At 39.1% G+C, this 20246-nt stretch overlaps 1 protein-coding gene across 5 annotated transcripts in view; it reads left to right on the forward strand.

The window, feature by feature from the left end:
• Window positions 1–827: 827 nt before the first annotated feature.
• eif4g3b (eukaryotic translation initiation factor 4 gamma, 3b) overlaps window positions 828–20246 on the forward strand; it is a 315184-nt gene continuing 295765 nt past the window's right edge. For 2 of the 5 annotated variants that reach the window (XM_072245246.1, XM_072245247.1), the window contains exon 1: window positions 828–1196. In XM_072245246.1, coding sequence (XP_072101347.1) covers window positions 1135–1196 — 62 coding nt within the window. In that variant the 5' untranslated portion in view covers window positions 828–1134. The remainder of the gene's footprint in view (window positions 1197–20246) is intronic. The other 3 variants (XM_072245245.1, XM_072245248.1, XM_072245249.1) reach the window with 3 other exon arrangements.

Raw genomic sequence — 20246 nt, forward strand, 5'->3', positions numbered from 1 at the left:
ACTCAACAGAATTGTCGGAATAAGTAGTAAAATCATTGGCCAGGAATAAGAATCACTTAGCAGAATCTGTAAGAGACGGACAATAAAGGCTCAGCAAATATTAACGGACATTACACATACACTTCACACATAACACACTCCCATGCCATCTGGAAGCCACTACAGGTCCCTGCCCATCAGCACTAGAAGAGCCTTATCCAGTTTTGTGTCTTCCTCCATTCACCTCAACACCCCATTTTGAATATGTACAATGCATAGCACCTCTGACAGCAAAACAGTCAGTTTTATTATCTGTATTTGTACTTTAAATTACATACATTAGTTTTTAGTTTTGATTATCTATTGTGAGTATTTTATACTGTGTTTAACTATACATAGTGTGGTGTTGTGATGTTGTCCTTACAATTGCACAAACGAAGTTCTTCACGGAAAATAAAGTGAATTGAATTGAAAAATAAAGTTCATTCACTTCTGTTCAGTCCCATCTTCTTCTTGTTCAGAAAAAACCGCGTTAATTTGCTTGATGTTACTATTCATCTGGGATGTTCTAAACATGTACGATACAAGTTCTTCCTGCTAATAATGAACGTGGACTGGAAATTTCTGCTACTCCTATTATACATAATTAGTACACCTTGCTATGTAATAACCTTGAAATCTAATAAGAGGGAAACAGGAATTGTCCAGATGTTTAATCGCTGCGTTTAGCTGCAGGGCAGTACGATTCCGGAAACAGTCGAAGACCGGGCGCCGAACCTTTCCGAAAGCTACCGAAGAGCCGACAGCGAAGTTTTCCGGAAGTTACCGTGCAGCCGGCACCGAAGTTTTCCGGAAGTTGCCGACGGCTGCCGGGCGTCCGTCTTCTCGGACTGAGAGCGGCTTGGTTCGCCATGTTGGTTTGTGTGTAAAAAATCGCTTGCATCCGTCCTAAAGCCTGACTTTTTCACTCTAAGGACGAGTCCTGCTGCTAGTTCACACTCTGGGCCATCTACCAATGCTATTATTTTTGTGATTTGCAGGTAAACTCACGTGGGAAACGTCCTTCTGAGGGAGGACACCCTGAGGTACATCTCTCTGTCTCTATACAACAAAATCCGCCTGGTTTTTCTTTTTTTTTGTCTTCTTCAGCCTGAAATGAGCTTACCACAGAAAGCCAAACCACAGCCTGTAATAAGAGGACTACAACAGCCTGCTTCGTATCCTTCACTTTTTGGGAAACATTCAATTTATCGCTATATAATCCAAAAAAAAAGTAACTTAACTGAGAGGATTTTTACCTTTTTGTAAACTAATGTTGGTATTTTTTTTAGGAGCCGGGTAGCGTTGACACAATAGGCTTAGAACTAAAACCTTAAGGTCTGTTTGGTTTCTGGGCACTTGTTGCAAGTGCCGATGGATTCAAGGTTTTAAGATTTTGTTTCTGAGAAAAAGGTTTGTTTAAATGTTTTGGAAAGGGGTTGCTTTGTGTTTGGGATGGTTTAAAGATTGTTGATTGAAGGGAAGGAGTGTGAGAGAAGGGGGGAAAAGGTCTCAACGACGAACCGAGAGCAAATCTTGTTTCGATTTTTGTTTTTGAGCCCCCCTCCCCCATCCACATAAAACGTAGCTACACATACAGATATCTATCTATCTATATATTTACAGTGTTTGAAATAAAAGTCTCGCTTACATTTTTTTTGGGAAAAAGAACTCTTACTGGGGAGCCGGTGAAAGATAGGGTCCCTGGTGAAGATTATATATTTCTGGTTGAGCTTGTGAGAATGTTTCTTATTTTTTTTTCGTTTTTCGTATGCTGGTATGTGGCTTGAAAGCAAAATATTTCCCTGCAAATTTTTTTTGTTGGGAAATTGTTTATTAAAAAAAGCTGTGGTGGGGTTAAGGATCGTGTGTGCATGACACGTCTTCAGAAAATGCCGGTTACTGACACACCAACTCTACTGCAGTCAGCCTGCAGCTCCGATTTGCGGCTCTCCATTAAAAACTGCAGCTGGATAGCTCACAGGTCTAATTTACATTTACAACGTGTTTTATATAGGTTTTTATATTACAAAAAGGTGTCAGATGGGCATTATGGACGCAATTACTTGCTCTGTGCAACGACATTTAGTGAGTTTTCTGTATGGATCATATTTCATATTCAGGATTCCTGTCTCTCTGTATATAGGTTGCGGTGTCTGACCGTTTTCATTTTCTTTTTGGGGAATGTTTCATAATGTAAACGTGTGCCTTTCACGTTACTGGACTGGCGACAAAGGCCCGATCAAAACGGAGGGTGTTAAATTGCCAAAGCTGAATTTTGATTATTATAGTGTAGTGATGATTTCAGTTTTATTTATGTTTAATTGTTTTTCTGATTTGTGGTTTTAATATTCGTAGAAATCGGTATTACAGTTGTGTGTTTTGATAATCCTTCCTAGAGTGGTAAGGAAAGCAATGTTTTGTAAATTTTCTTAATAAATCGTAATGTTTTGAAATAAAAGTGTACTTTGGTACAATTGCATTTTAAATTATTAAAAAAAAGATTGTGAAAGAGATTCATTTTCAGCCAAGTTTATAGCTATTAGGGATGATTCAGTGGTTTGCTGTGATATTGTTGCCTTAATGGGGATAATGAATGGAGATACAACTGTGGTTTGGATTTAAGCACTAGATTCTTGACAGGGTGCACAGAAGTACACGTTTTGTAGAGTTGTGCTGGTGTTGAATTTCCTTTTTAATATTTTTCTTTTTTATCTTATTGTATTTAATTTCTTGTGCTGGATATGTGTCACAAGCAATGTCTCATTTTTCATCTTGTATTGAATTAAAACTAGTTGTTGGATACTTTCATGCCATATAATTTATAGGGTTCAAACTAATCAATTTGCATGGAGGATGATATTATGTTCTTGAAAAAGTTTTGTTAGGCCTATGTTAAGGCTGCCACCCAAATGCTCAGCCAGTCTCTATAGTAGAAACTGGGCATGCTCAGACCTCAGGCATTGGTTTCCTGCCAAATAGCGTTTTACTGAACTGAATAAGGGACTTCAGCTGCTGGATTGTGTGTCACCTTTTAACAGTCATGTGACACAGTCACTGTCACATGGCATGCAGACACATCTGCAGACTTCCTGGTAGATAAATTCCTTGGGGCTGACTGTACCCCATAGTTAGAATTTCATCTGTTTAAATCATAATAGAATTAAAATAATTTTTCAATTCAGTAAATATTTGGCTAAACTTGAGCTGTTGCATGATTTCTGCATGAAAAAATTTCTGCTGTTATACTTTGTGTGATCATTTCTGTAGTTCATTCATTTACATAGCAGTGAAATTCTATGCGGGTGCAGTTTAGCTGCACAGAGCAATATTTAGATTTTTCAATACTTTGATCCTCATATTTGTTTAGGATGAAGGTGAAACCAAGTTGTTGTTATCTGCTTTCAAGGTTAGGACTGAGCTTGCAGCAAACGTAAATGAAATTCTGTGAGCTGCATCATGCTGCACCAGTACACCATTTAATCATGATATCACAATGTTGCTGTGTGATTGCAAGTAAAATTTGATGAATATGTAGAAAAAGTGACATAGCTCTTTTATATCTTGTTTGAGAAACAATGATCTTTGCTGAATGTCTCATTCAAATGGCAGCAACTCCAGAAGAAAACTTCAGCCTGAAAACTTTATGGTTTAAGATTTGCACAGGATTACTCTCGCAGAACTTGACAGGGTAGAAGTGAAGTTGATATTTTCTCTAGCCGGGGATCACAATCTCAAAACCGAGGTTGGCCATTCAGGACGAAGATAAAGAAAATTTTCACTCAGTGAGTAGTAAAGCTTTGGAATTTTCTATCCAACAAGATTTGGGGCTATTCACTAAGTATGTTCCAGACAGAAAGAAAGAGATTTTTAGCTATTAGTGAATCAAGGAAATTGAGATTTTTTTGCAGGAAAGTGGTTTTGAGGTTCTAAAAAAAGGCTTTAATGTTGCTTAATAATAGAGTGGTGTGTAAACTTGTTTTTTTACCCCAGAAGACTTTCAAGTTGATGTGTATTGCTACTTGAGTATGTGAAATTCTTAGCTTGCACAAAGTTTTTAGTTTTACTTTTGTGGAAACATTTGTGATGATAAGTGGAATGAAGTACAGACTTCCATTGGTTAGAAACGTGTGGTTAAAGGTTCACATACTTTTTTTGCTCAATTAATTTACTCAACAGAAATTAAATAACTGCATTTGTGGTTGAAGTGACCATATAGCTGAATGTTTCTTTAATCAATAAGATAGCTGGCATATGGGGAACATAGATCTAAGAGAAATCGGGATGACTGAGCTCACTATTTTGTAGTGAGCTATAGTTGAAATTGTGATATAAACAGATTCAATCATTATGGATTTAATCTGACTTATAATATTGACATCTAAATTCTAGATTATATATGTAACCTTAAAGTTTGTTAATAACATTCAGTTTATTTTAAGCTCCTTTTTGTTGATAGCATAGAAAGTCCAGTTTCTTTTTACTTAAGTTGCAAAATGGATTGAGACATATGAAAACCTGAGAAAATAGTGACAGCTGATGTTTCAGTTTTTTAATGTTATATCTAAAATGGGAATGGATGCAGTGTGTCTGATTGTTGTGTTTTTGTTTTATCATAGTAAAGTTAGGAAGCAGATTTGATTGAACAAGGGCACCTCAACTTGGTATTGCATTCCATACCAGTATATGTACCCGGTGTTTCATGACTATTAATGTACACAGGGATACTTTTTAAATGTGAAAGTTTCTGTCTTTGCCACCTTTTCAGACCATGAGTTCCAACCTCCATAGCGTGCTTTGGGGAAAATTCTTTTTCTCAACTCTCCTCAGCTCCTCCACCTTCTTTGTGAAATGCCCTCCAATGGAAATTAAGTCATTCATATTTATAATATCTCAGGATTTTATATACTCAATTAAGTCCCCATTCAACCTCCTGTTGTTCAAGGATCCTTCCTCATAGCTAAAATTTTGCGGTCTTGACAGCATGCTCATAAATCTGCACTTTTTTTTGCAGCTGCATCTGCGACAATAACAATATGTCGGACTTGAGCTGTGTTCAAACTAATGATGTTCAAGCACTCCATTGTACACTTGCTTCCTATGCCTCAGTTAATGCATTTGATCTCTTGTGGGACTCAGCAATGAATTCAGGGTAGATCTCAGTTGTCTTGGGCCCTCTGTCTTACTTCAGCCACAGCCAGCAAATCTTATGCAGCCCATTCATTTGAATTGGGTGGTGGACCTAACATGTTTTGTTTTTGTTTATGTTCTTCATTTAGTTGCTGTCAGTTATTATTTTTTTAACAAATCCACTTGAATTGTTTCTTGAATATTCCTGATCCAAGACATTCAGAAACCTGGAAGAACCTTCACAGCTCTAGGAGTGGGGCCTTGGGATCAATGAAAACGTTAATAAGTTATACAGAACTTTCCAATCTGTGTATTATGGAGAAATAGGCATGAATTTGAACAACAAACAAAATGGTGCAATTTTAAGCATGATCCATTAAGCATGAGTCAGGTCTTTAATTATGTAGATTTGCTTTTTTATAGAAAAAATCCTTTCCACCTTTTTTTTGAGCTGTGGTATTACACTTCTTTAGGCCTGCATTGAAGGTTATGTTTGAGGAGGGCTAATCAGCAACTGATAGATTATCTTTGTATATGTTATTCTGATCGTATATGCCCATATAAAGTGGTTTATATACAGTATGACAACTTCCAGCATATTTGGTACCCTGTGGTAGTTTTGGAGGCTGGTTCTATAAATGTCTTCAGGAGGTTGGCAGCACTATTTCATTTGGGGTATTATGACCAATTGCTCTACTCCGGTCATGTTAAGAGATGAAGTAGCATGATGGATCTCCAATGAAGTGATTTCATTGTATGCTTTGAATCTAGTTTCTTCGCGCTCGGACGAAAATTATTAATCTATACCAAGAGTGAAATACTTTTACAGATTATTTTTAACTTACCCTTTTTGTTTTACGGGAGAGTTTTACTCTTTTTTTACTTTTAGCATGTTTAGGAAATTGATGCTTTGCTGTATGCCTTGTGTTACGGATATACTTTTCTTGCAACAACACTTTTCAACAGTAACTGGCCATCTATTAGATAATATTTGTTGGGATATGCTGCCTACAAATTGTTTACAAGGCAAGAGAAAAGATGTAACAAGAGGAATAAAGCTAGAGGGTAATAAATAATAAATGGACACATCTAAAGCTTTGTTTAATTGCACATAGCATTGGGGAGGGGGAAAGAAAGATAAACTGAGACAGCCTTTCTCTGTGCTGTATAACTCTGACTAAATAGAAGTAACTGAAAACCATTACAGATAAATGGCTTAATGGTGACATGGTTTGAGAACTGAACATTGAAGAGTATGTGACAATTGGAAGGACAGGATAGAAGGGAAAAAATGGAGTGTTCTGCTAATTAATGGTCTTAAATTATTCTTCACTATTGCATTAAGTTAAGGAAAGTAGGATATCAAATGAGTTTGGCTGGAGAGGAGAAATAATAAAGGCAAGAAGTCACTTGTGGTCTGCAGGCCCCTTAATGATCCACACTGTTAGATGGGCCTTGTTAGAAATAGCCGGTGGTGAATTTTAATCTACATATAGATTGAAAAGATCAGATAGGCAGTGGTAGCCTAGATGAGGGTTTCATAATGTTTTTGGGATTGTTACTCAGAAAAGCATTCTCTGCGGTCAATCAGAGGCATGCTATACTAGAACTGGGACAATACTTCGAAATGGGATTAATTAATCTGAAAGGATATAGTCGTCATAATGTGATTGGATTTTACACTCAGTTTGAGGAGAGAAAAGAATGGAAAATGATGTTGTATTTTACACCTAAATCATCTTCGGCTGTCCATCGATTTCAATGTTGACTGACGCCTTGCACAGTAATAAGACACGGTGTCATTACACCTGAATAAGTATAACTCTGACGGGCATGAAAGCAGAGCTAGCTGAAATGTCCTGGCAAATAAGGTTGAGATATGTTAATCAAGATGCAATGAGATATTTAAGATAATTTTTAAAGATACACAACAAGTAAGAAATATTTCATGGGAGGATCTACCATTGTGATTATCTAAAAATGAGTTAAAGCTAGTATCATACTTAAAGTAAAAAAACATATTCTTGAGTCTTGGTAAACTTAATTAAAAGAAGTAGCTTGTATAATAGTTGATGTAAATCAGTAAAAAGCTACAGATGCTGGAAATCTGAAATTAAAAAAGCTAGAAGAGCAGCAGGTTAGGCAACATCTGCAGAAAGGGAAACAGTTAAAATTTCAGGCCTGGGCCCTTTTATTGGCATGTGATAAATAATGTTTTAATTGTTCAAAATTCCCTAGATTCAGGGCAGGTTCCAATAGATTGGAAAATAGTTGATGTAATTCATAGTGTATTCAATAATAAAGGAGACAAAGACAGAAACTATAAGCCTGTTACCACAACATAAGGAAAATATTGGAAATTGTCATTAAGGATATTGTAGCGGCCACCTTCCAAGGTATAGGGATGCCAATACAGGTATCCCCAGCTTTTCGAAAGTTCGCTTTATGCCACTTTGCTTTTACGAAAGACCTACATTAGTACCTGTTGTCGCTAACCGAAAGAAATCCGAAGAGGATTTTCGCTTTGATGGAAAAAGGTGAAAAGTGAAAATAGCGTTCAGCGTTTGTTTTACAGCGAGCTGTTATAGAGGCAGCGCGCACCCTGAGCAGCGAGAGTGGTGCTGTCAAGCTCCTTCCCCGGGAACTACTCTCATTATCAAACCGCCATAGCTTTGAACTGTGTCTGTGAGCATCTGTGCTTTATCTCGATTTATTTTGTGTATCCGTTAGCAAGGTGTGTCCTAAGTTATCAGAAAAGCCTAAGAGAGCTCGTAAGGGTGTTACGCTTAACGTAAAACTGGACGTAATTAAACGTTTCAATTGTGAACGAAATAAAGACATTGTGCGTACGTTGAACTTGCCTGCGTCCACCATTCGTACTATTTACACGCAGAGAGAAAGAATCTTGAAAGCTCCCGATGTTACTATTGGTTCTGTTAGTAGCAAAGTGGTCTCTTTTAGTTGGCATCCAGTAATGGATAAAATGGAAAGTCTATGACTTGAGTGGATTGATGGGTATACAAAGCATGGTGTTATCTTATACTTAAGGAGAAATCAATATATAGGCTGTGTATTTATCATATCATTCCTGTTTTTACTATATGTTAGTGTTATTTTAGCTTTTATGTGTTATTTGGTATGATTTGGTAGGTTATTTTTTAGGTCTGGAAATGCTCAAAAATTTTTCCCATATAAATTAATGGTAATTGCTGCTTCGCTTTACGCCATTTCAGCTTATGGAAGGTTTCATAGAAACGCTTAGCTTTTGGATAGTGGGGGAAGCCTGTATTACTAACAGGCCTTGACAAGACTACACCTGGAACATTGCCGAGTGTTGTTTGATGAATCTGTTGATCCCTGAGAGAGTTTTGTAAGGATTTTTCTCTCAGTTTTCTAAACTCTAGAAAATAACCAGGCAAGGTGATCAAGATTTTGTGCAAAGAAAATCCTGTTTGACTAGTGTAATGCCCTGGTTAAGGTTTCCATTGAAATGTTGTGAGGTAGTTTATATTAGAAGTTTTGTTTTGTATTAGCAGTGTGCCATTCTGGAAATTGTGTTTTGGCTTTGGCTAGGATGGGGACACATGTTGTCCAGCTTAGGAATGTGAGTCAGCCAGTCAGGATTGTGGGATGTGAAGGAAGGTTTGAGGGAGCTGTGGGGAAGAGTTTTCGGAAGGACAGTAATCTGGTTTGAGGTCTTTTTGGCAGGAGCTGCAGAGCGGGGCACACAAGAAGATGCCACAGAATGCCATTGGAAGGAGAGTCCTCGTTGCAAGAAGTGCTTTGTGCGCATGAATGGCTCCAAGGAGGAAGGGCCAGTACACCTGAGAGCCAGTTTGCTCGAGGTGGACTCTGAGGGCAGTTCTGAATGTAGTGGGTCCTTTCATGCAGACCAAGGGTCCATGTGTGAGTAAGAGGTACACCCCTGAATACTGCAGCATAAGCTACAATGGTAATGTGCACATTGGGCTCATTTAACTGTAATGGGCTCTTTTCTTTTTCCTATTAACTGCTTGATAAAGCTGAAATTGGTAAATATACTTCCTTTATAATTTTATGTGGTGTACAACCTCTTATTTCTTGCTGACCTATAACTGTGTATGGGAGGTATTTACACAGCATTCACTCAAATCACAGTTCCTTTAATCAGAATATTAGGACATTCTTGTTTGGTTGAACCCCAAATCATACTGACCCTAAACATGTATTGTTTGAGAGGTAGCCTTCTCACTGCTGAGTCAAGTGAGAAGCTGCAGCAAAGTTTGCATACGGGCCTGGTAAGAGGGTAACACTAGTCTATTGGGGTTCATTGGAAAAACTGTGTCCTTTGGATAAAGGGTAACTATTAAATGAAGAAACTTAAATATCCAGGTTGTTTCTGTTCCCGTGATGCTTTGACTGTTATTTTAGGAAGTAAAAGCCTAGGGTATAGGAGATTTGCGCAGATAGAAATTTTGCTAACAGAAAATAGGCATAAGTGAGACTGGTTATCATTGTTGACATGTTGTAGCAACTGGTGTGCCTTATGGATCAATGTTGATACCTCAAATTTCTAAATGTTACATAATGACCTGGATGAAAGGATTGATGTTTTGTTGCTGACTATGCTGATGACACAAAGTAGAGCAGACATAAATCTATAAAGGATACAGATAGGTTAAGTGAGTGTGCAGAGGTTCTAACAAATGCAGTGTAATTGATGGGGGATGGGAAAGGTGAAATTGTCAATTTTGGCAGGAAAAATGGCGGTGGGAGTGAGATAAAGCATATTGTCAAACATGTGAGATTGCTGAGCTCTGAAGTACAGAGGGAAATAGATATGAATCACGTCCTTTGAGCCAACTCCACGATTCATCAAGATCATGTCTGTTTTTTCTATCTCGGCATCATTTTCCTGTGCTATTATTCAATATCTGCTTTCATTTTCGGAAATGTATTAGTGTCAGCTTTAAGTGAACTCAATGACTAAGCTTGCACAACACTCGAGGGCAGTGAATTCCAAATCTCTGCATGAAGAAATTTCTCTTAATCTAAGTCGTAAATGGCTTAGCCCATTTTTTGAGAATGTGAGCTTTGGGTCTAAACTCCTTCTCTAGTGGAATCATTCATGCATCTTGCCTCTCGAGGTCTGTAGGAAGTTAGTAAGCGTCAATGAGATCACCCCTCATTCTTTCTTAAATGAAGTTCTTCATGCATCTTTGGAACTGGTTTCATCAAAGACTTCGGAGTTTTTCAATATATTTAAGGTAGAAGTACTGGCAGTCCCTGGGTTATGAATGGCCTACCTAGGCCACCCATTGATAAGAATGAACTAACATATATTAGATTTAAAAGTCTGACATGTGTTTGTTCACATAAACACCAAACCTTTTTCTTCTCTCCACTTTTAATATTGTTCTTATCAGACTTGCGTGTTTTTGATGCCAAATGTCAAGTTTTAACACAGTCAGCTCAGTTGTGATGTTATTTGAATTTTAGAGCAAGATTGATGGCTGAGTGACTTAGTCCTGCTTCTAATTTGTATGTACTTTTGGTTATATTTGACAACATTTTGATAATTTTATTTATTGGTGGTATCTGAATACAATTAATAGATGTTTTTCCCATGAAAATCTGACCTTTTTTCAAAAGAGCTTGCATTCATCGGGTAAATAATGTTCATTGGCCATGCTAATCAGAAAGTTATTCGTTTGCACTTGATATTTGAGAAATGTTTGTAAACAAAAGCACTTATCAAAGTCTTAATTAAAAGCCATATTTTATGCCAGGAGTTTAGAAAATTTTAAAACAACTTTGTTGCAGCTTTTGAATTCCTTCTTTAAAAACAGGCTAATTGTTGGTTTGATAAATATTTGGATTTATTTTCTGAGAGCAAATGTAGTTCAGCACTGCACTTTAAAGTTATTGAAGTTAGGTAAGCTGCATATTCTGTATCAGTATTGGAAGTAGTATGGAAGCATGTTCTGGGAAGTAATTTGAAAAGTCTTTATTTTTTCCTTCATTGAACTAAACCATGAATTCCTTGCGCCACAGAGGATGAGTTGATATTACCATCTTTTGATAACATTTGAAGTTTTAATTCTATGTATGTGGCTAAATCAATTCCAGTTTCAAGAAAAAGAGTAAATTGAAAGGTTTTCTTCCCTCCTGTCTTTGCAATACTCATAAATAAGTTTGTTCATCTTATTCTCAGAAGCTTTGTTTATTTAAACCATTGTTTACTTAAAGCCTAATACATAACTTTGGTATTTCAAGTTCATTTTTGTCGATGCATATGTCACTTGTCTGTAAATCTATGACTTATCCGCTTGATGGTACCAATATTCCATCGTGATTTTCCGGAAAGAACCAAAAGACGCTAATTGAGAAAGTAAAAAGGGACTAAATGAAACTCGAGTATTTTCAGAAGCTCCTATTATTAAGTAATTTGTTGAATCTTCTCATTATGCCATTTATTGATCAAAGCTCAGGAAATTATTACTTTGTAGTGGTGCCGTTCCTATCTTTTTTTTACATTAGAAACAAAAGTCTTGGCTTAGGAGACTGGATGTAACCAGAGAAAGTTTGTGTACAGAGAATAAACATGAGTTTTAAGAAAGCTCTGCTTTGATGCCAAGTGATTACCTCAAGTTAAATGGTCTTGGATGAATCAGTGAATTTCTTAATAGTTATAGCTCCTAACGTTTTGACTGCTGCATTGGAGATTGCTGTAACAGTACATTGAATCTTTGAAACACACACAAAATGCTGGAGGAACTCAGCAGGCCAGGCAGCATCTATGGAAAAGAGTACAGTCGACCTTTGATACCAAGATCCTTCCTGCTGAAGGGTCTCGGTCTGCGTTGCTTGGATTTCCAGCATCTGCAGATTTTCTCTTGTTTGTGATTGAATCTTTGATTGTATTTTTGTTTGCTTTCCAGTTGGGCTCCAGAGATGAGGGTTGAGGATATAGAGAGATTCGAAAGCAAGGATGGGAATGACAAAATCAAACATTGCTCATTTAGACACCAGTATAGGTTAGCATGAACGAAGTTTGTACACGAAGAAACTTTTGGATAAACTTCGTTTGTGAAGGAGAATGCCATCAAAATTGCAGCGAAGTAGTGAAGAAATACCAAGAATGGATGAGTGTACTAGCAGCAAATGAGTTGCCAGACCGAGTAAACAGCCTGAAGATAATTGCCAAGGTTTCGTTATAAGGAAAGGGATAATAATGGATAGTGGTGCCGGTCTAATATTTGGAGAAAGTTTTGACAAGCAGATGGATTTGGATGTGCATAATAATTTTGTTTTTAATTTTATTTTCTAAATGAAAACAACTGAATATTTGGGAGCTGTGGAACAGCTTTTGTCAGCATTGTTATAGTTTGCTACCATTTTTAAGGATGGTCATTGGTATTGTCTAAAAGCCACTGTATATTATGTCATACCATTTAACCATATAAATAGGATGTTGATTAAGGGCACAATTTCAACCATTGTGTGTGGTAGTAATGTGTAGTTTGTGATCAATTTTTTTAAATAACTGCAGACTTTATATATGGTACAAATGTTTCTGAATTAGTTTTCTTTATTTCTAAGAACTTAGGTTCTTTAGTACATAGTCTTTTCAGTCTTTGGGATGAGACTCTTTGGGTGTGCACTAATCATGTACAAGTCAATTGTTTTTTTTTGTCTGTCCACGTGCCCGATGTACTATCAGCTCACTGTTTTACACATTGCCAGCTCTTGTGAACTTTTGTAACTCCTTACATCTTGGATAGTTCCTCGGAATTGGAGGTGACTTGCTTCCACTTCAATTCTTTAGGTTCTGAGTTGGAGTATATAGTATTGAAACCAAATGCTGCAAACCTTCAGCCAGAGAAGTCCCATCTGCAGCACCAGTTAATGTTTTGGGTTGGTGACCTCTCCTCAGGACTTTGGGGTACTTGTTGGGTCAGTTGCAGGATTGCTTTGGTGGGAGTAATATGCTCTTTCTGTTCTTTGCCCACGTATTACTGTTTTTGATTGTCCAGAACTCAGTTACATCAGAATCATGTTTAATATCACCAGCATGTGTCATGAAACTTGTTATGCGGCAGCAGAACATTGCAATGCATAATAAAAACTGTGAATTATAGTATGTGTGTATATATGTTTAAAAAGTAGTGCAAAAAATAGTGAGTTAGTGTTCATGGGTTCAATGTCCATTCAGAGATCTGATGGCAGAGGGGAAGAAGCTGTTCCTGAATCATTTATGTATGTGCCTTCCGGCTCCTATACCTCCTCCCTGACAGTAGCAATGAGGAGAGGATATGTCCTGGGTGGTGAGGATCCTTCATAGAGATTGCTGCCTTCTTGAGGCAGCGCTCCTTGAAGATGTCCAGGATGCTGGGGAGGCTAGTGCCCATGACGGAGCAGACTCAGTTTACAACTTTCTTAGGCTATATCTCTTCAAATATGAGTGCTTGTGGATGAAGGATTCCCATAAATTGGAGAGTGTATTTTAAAAAAAAAGTAAGGGGATCTTGAGGGTATTCTTGAAGCACTTTCTGAGTTTCGTAAATTTCTTACCATGATGAGATTGATTGTAACCTGCTAGGAGTCTAATATCAGACGTGCAGATGACATGCACAGTTCACCTGATCCTATTTAGTTGAGGGCGATCAGAAACTTGATGCTGGGTATGTTGGATGGGCAAGAACATTGGATTGCCTATATAAACTGATGGATTTTAGGATTTTACAGACACCTTGTTGGTGATATTTCACAATGGTATTGTGTTTTCTGTGGGTTCTCCCAAGTCTGAAGTGTAGAAGACAGTGCTGCTCAGAAGACCACAAGTTTAGTTTCAGGTTTAGAATTGGAATCAGGTTTATAATTTCTGATACAAGCTGTGAAATTTATTTTGTGGAGGCTGTACAATGCAAAACAAAAAATTATGTTACAATAAGAAATAGTGGAATAGTGATGTAGTGTTCATTGTTTCATGGACTGTTCAGAAATCTGGCAAAGGGGAAGAAGCTGTTTCGAAAATGTTGAGTGCTTCTTGAGGTCCTCCATGATGGTAGTAATAGGAAGAGGGCATGTCCTAGATGGAGAATGTCCTTAATGATGAATGCCTTCTTCTTGGGGCCCCACCTTTTGAAGATATCCTTGATGATAAAACCATAAGACATTGGAGCAGAATTAGGCCATTCAGCCCATCGAGTCTGCTCTGCCATTCCATCATGGCTGATCCTGGATCCCATTCAACCCCATACAACTGCCTTCTCACCATATTCTTTGATGCCCTGACCGATCAGGAAAAGATCAACTTCCACCTTAAATATACCCACAGATTTGGCCTCCACCGCAGTCTGTGGCAGAGCATTCCACAGATTTGCTACTCTCTGGCTAAATGTGTTCTCCTTACCTCTGTTCTAAAACGACACCCCTCAATTTTGAGGTTGTGCCCTCTAGTTTTGGATATCCCTACCACTGGAAACATTCTCTCCACATCTGCCCTATCTAATCCTTTTAACACTTGGTAGGTTTCAATGAGATGCCCCACATTCTTCTAAATTCCAGTGAGTTCAAGCCCAAAGTTGCCAAACACCCCTCATATGTTAACTCCTTCATTCCTGGAATCATCTGTCTGAACCTGCTCTGAACTCTCTCCAATGACAACACATCCTTTCTGAGATAACGGACCCCAGAACTGTTGACAATACTCCATGCGGTCTGACTAGTGTCTTATAAAGGTTTGGCATTATCTCCTATATTCGATTCCTCTTGAAATAAATGCCAACATTTCATTTGCTTTTACCACAGACTCAACCTGTAAATTAACTTACTAGGAGTCTTGCACAAGGACTCCTAAGACACTCTGCACCTCTGATGTTTGAACCTTCTCCCCATTTAGGTAATAGTCCGCACTATTCCACACTATTGTTTCTTTTACCAAACTGCATTATTATACATTTCCCAACACACTATTCCATCTGCTACTTTTTTGCCCATTCTTCTAATTTGTCTTAAGACCTGCTGCAATCACATTGCTTCCTCAGCACTACCTACCCCTCCACCTATCTTGATAACATCCGCAAACTTTGCCACAAAGCCATCAATTCCATTATCCAAATCTATGACAGACAATGTGAAAAGTGGCGGTCCCAATACTGAATCCTGAGGAACACCACTAGTCACTGGTAGCCAATCAGAAAAGGCCCCTTCTATTCCCACTCACTGCCTTCTGCCTGTCAGCCATTCCTCTATCCGTGGCAGTATCTTTCCTGTAATATCATAGGATTTTATCTTTAAGCAACCATGTGTGGCACCTTATGAAATGCTTTCTGAAAATCTTAAGTGGATGATATCTATTACCTCTCTTTTGTCCACCATGCTTATTTACTTCCTTGAACTCTTAACAGATTTGTCAGGCAACATTTCCCATTACAGAAACCATGCTGACTTTGACTTCTTTTATCATTAGTCTCCAAGTACCCCAAAACCTCATCCGTAATATTAGTCTCCAACACTTTCCCAACCACTGAGGTTAGGCTATAATTTCCTTTCTTTTGCCTTCCTCCCTTCTTAAGAGCGAAGGGACATTTGAAATCTTACAGTCCTCTGGGACCATGCCAGATTCAAGTGATTCTTGAAAGATCATGACCAATGCATCTGTTATCTCTTCTGTAGCGCTTCTCAGGACTCTGGGATGTAGTCCATCTGGCCCAAGTGACTTATCCACCTGAAGACCTTTGAGGTTGCCTAGCACTTTTTCCTTTGTAATAGTGATGACACTTACTCCTGCTCCCTGACACTCACGAACCTCTAGCACACTGCCACTGTCTTCCACAGTGAAGACTAATGCGAAGTACCTTTTAAGTTCATCTGCCATTTCTTTGTCCCCCATTACTACCTCACCAGCTTCATCTTCCATTGGTCCAATATCAGCTCTCGCCTCCCTTTTACTTTTCATATTGCTGATAAAACTTTTGGTATCCTGCTTTATATTGTTGGTTATTCTGTTCTCATCTTTCATCTTTTCCCCTCTTATAGCTTTTTAGTTGCATTTGGATTTTAAAAGCTTCCCATCACCCAACTTCCCACTCAGATTTGCTACCTTATATGTCCTTTCCTTAGCTTTTATGCAGTCTTTAACTTCCTTTATTAGTCAGGGTTGCCTACACCTGCCATTTGAGAACAACTACTTTTGTGGGACATTTCTATCCTGCACCTTGTGAAATATTCCCAGAAACTTCAGCCACCTCTCTTCTGTTGTCATCCCTGACATGGGAAGGATTGTGCCCATGATGGAGCTGGTTGAGTCTACAGCCTTCTCGCCTCTTTCTGTCAGGCATTGCTGCTTCCATACCAGGTGATGATACGACTGGTCAGAATGCTCTCCACATACATCTGTAGAAATTTGCTAGAGTCTGGTGACTGTACCGAATTTCCTCAGTCTTCTAAGTCAGGAGTCCCCAACCTTTTTTGCACTGTGGACCGGTTTAATATTGACAATATGCTTGCGATGGGGGTGTGGGGGGGGTGTTATTCAAGTAGGGTGAAACTCACCTCAACATATCTTTTACAGTTAGGGTTGCCAACTTTCTCACTCCCAGCTAAGGGACAAAAGTAGCAGTCAAATCCCGGGACACTTGTGTTTACCCCAGGAAAGACTACCATGACCATGAAGCCTTGCGCGGACACCTGTGTGTGCATACGCGTACGTGCCAGTTTTTTTTGCACAAATCAGTTTTGGCTTAATCTTCCTGACTATACTGTACATACACAATTTCTTTATATAGGCTGTGTATTTATCAAATAATTCCTGCTTTTACTGTATGTTAGTGTTATTTTCGGTTTTATGTGTTACTTGGTATGATTTGGTATGTTATTTTTTGGGTCTGGGAACGCTCAAAAATTTTTCCCATATAAATTAATGGTAATTGCTTCTTCGCCTTACTCCATTTCGGCACGGAAGGTTTCATAGGAGCGCTCTACCTTAGCAGGGGAAATATGGGACAAGGGCAGTCCCGCATGTGACAAGCCAATTTAGCCTGATATACGGGATGTCCTGGCAAATATGTGACAGTTGGCAACCCTATGTTCAAGTTCAACAGTGCGTGACAGGGAATGAGGAAAGGTGCAGCTGACTCATATCGTTTCCTCGCGGACCGGTAGCACATGCTTTGCGGCCCGGTGGTTGGGGACTGCTGTTCTAAATAAGTCTAGCTGCTGATGTGCCTTCTTTGCAATTGAAGAAATGGCTGTAATGCTTCAGTCAATTAGCTCAATGCCCATCTGTTATGTACGTGTTGAAAGGGAGAATAAAACTACACTTGCGTGAATCTTCCCAATAATTGGTGACCCTGTGATCGCTGTCTCAGAGGTCAACATCAGAACATCTTTCAAAAGGATGAACCCTGCCAAGGTGTCAGGCCCTAATGGTGTGCCAACCAACAGGCAGCAGTGTTCAAGGATATTTCAGCCACTCATTGCTATAGTCAGAGGTTCACTACCTTCAAAAGGGCATCAATCATACTGGTTCCCAAGAAGAGTGGGGTGAAGTGCCTCAGTGACTGTTGCTCAGTAGTATTCACATCTACTGTGATGAAGTCCTTTGAGAGGGTGGTCATGGCTCCTGCTTGAAAAAAGAATTGGACTTGCTGTAACTTGCCTACAGCCATAAAAGAATTACAGTGGATACAATTCCACTGGCTCTCCAGTTGGCCTAGGACCACCTGGACAGCAGCAATACCTACATCAGGCTGCTGTTTATCCATTACAACTTGGCTTTCAACAGCATTATCTCTTCATTACTAATTAACGAGTTTCAAAACCTAGTACTTTATCTTCCTTTGCAACTGGATCCTTGACTTCCTCATTAGGAGACCACAGTCAGTGTGGGTTGATAATATATCTTTCTCACTGACAATCAACACATGCAAACTTCATGGTTATGTGCTTAGCTCACTCCTCTACACTCTCTACACTAGTATGGAGATTATGTAGCTAGGCACTGCTTAAAAGCCATTTATAAATTTGTAGATGACACCACTGTTAGCTGAATCTCAAATGCTGATAAGGAGGCAAAAGGAGTGAGATGGATCGACTAGTTAAATGGTGTCACAACAATAACTTTGCACGAAGTGTACTTGAGACCAAAGAATTTATTGTAGACTTCAGGAAGGATAAATTTAGAACACACGCCAGTCCTTATTGAGGCTTCAGTGGTGAAAAGGGTGAGCAGCTTCAAGTTCCTGGGCATCGACATGTCAGAGGATCTATCCTTCAGCCGGACATATTGATCTAATCACAAAGAAGGGAAGGCCACAGCAGTACTTCATAAGGAATTTGGGGAGATTTTGTATGTCACTAAAGTCTATTTCTATGAATGTATCCAGATGGCACCCTGACTGGTTGTACCACCGAAGAAATAGAATGCACATTTGAGGATATTTTCTTTGAGCACACTTTTCCTTAATGAGCTGAAGTCTGTCCTGCTGGAATGGAGTCGGTGGTGAATTTTGTCAGCAATATGTTGTGCTAATGAAGAATTAAGAAGAGGGTTGGTGGGATGATTTAGCTTTCCTTGAGCTTGTATTCCATAGTATAACAGGAGTAAAATAGTAAGAACCTTTTGAGGACTGCTGAATTTGAGAAGGATTCTTCACAATTCTTTCAGGTTGATGGAGTTGGAAAGTAATAAAGTTGGAAAAGACCAACATTTCCCACAATTCATGAATTTATTGCATGTCAAAGATGATCATTGCACCTCTTAATGGAAGTAGCTCCATGACAAGATGGAAGTGCCAGTTGAAGATTCTTTTGATGATTTGTGGTAGACAACAGGGTGTAGATCTCCAATCACAGTTCAACTTCTCCATTCTTGAAACTGATTATAATGGCAGTGCCTCTGAAATTCCCAGGTGTGCCCTCTAAAGATAAGGGGCATGAGATTCTAAATTCCCACTTGAAGTGCTTTAGTAGTAGGCAGCTGTCAATCCCACGGGATCACGGGTTTGAGCCTCTGGTGAACTGTGTTCCTCTCCAGGGTGCAAGCCTGCACGAGAGGATATGAAGAACCGGCTGTTGCCCATGCAGTGGGTTCTCCCTCTCCGAGTCACTGATGTAGTCGAAGGGAAAGGCAAGCGCTGATACGGCTTGTCACCAGTGTTGTCGGAGAGGTTGCCAGAGTGAAGTTATAAACAACATTAAACTGCCTTAGGGACCCTGGTTCCGTATTTCTTCCTCCCATGGGTAGGTGGTTTATTCCCGAAGTTTTTCTCATGGGTGGTTATGGCTGCAAGGCAGCAGAGGTTTAAAATCAGAGTTATCCTTCTAGGTGGGCTGCTGTCCAAAGCTGATGAGCCCCACCTCCCCAAAGCAACTGGTTTTGAGGCACCAGTGATCCACTTTTGCCCCTTCCCTTGCCAGTAGAAACAGTTCCGCTGGGCCTAGTAGCTAAGCCACATGTGAAGGCCAGGAGTTGGACTTGGGTGTCAGAGGTTGTTAGAGTTGCACGCTATTTGGAGCACTTTATAGGTAGTAGGAGTGTATCCCCACTACCACCCCCGGCTGTGACAACCTTAGGAACCTGAAATGCTTTAGTGTCATGTTTTCGTACTCAAGTGGGGATTTTGTTTGCTCCAGAGGACCTGTTAGTTTTTCGGAGTTGGATGGCTTTTGCTAAGCTGAAGTAACGTTGTGATTGCAGCAGTTGGTGTGCTGTAGCATGGAATTGAGATGTGTCAAAGACTGATCTTCTCAATCAACACTTGTAAGTGTTTTTTCAAGTGGTTGCTGGCAGCCTTTCTGTCCTTGCCAAGCTGTCCTTAACTCTTAGTTCTCAGTCGGTAAGAGCCTTTAGAGCTTGGACCATTGCTATTTTTAACAATGCTGAAGAATCTAGGTATGCCATGGGCATCAGTAATATTAAATGTCTTGCTCTCTTTCCACCAACCATTTGTTCCTTGGGTGTGAATTTTTTTTTGGACTTTGCCTTATGATCTCTGAAGATCTGCTTCTATTTTCTTCCTCTTAAGATGCTGTGAGCTTTGAAAGCATACTAAGTTCTTTCTGAGTTGAAGAGGGTAAATCCAGAGTTAATGTTTCCTTTGGCTGGGGTGTCT

This window comes from Mobula birostris, chromosome 27, assembly GCF_030028105.1.
Source record: "Mobula birostris isolate sMobBir1 chromosome 27, sMobBir1.hap1, whole genome shotgun sequence".
NCBI classification, from domain to species: domain Eukaryota; kingdom Metazoa; phylum Chordata; class Chondrichthyes; order Myliobatiformes; family Myliobatidae; genus Mobula; species Mobula birostris.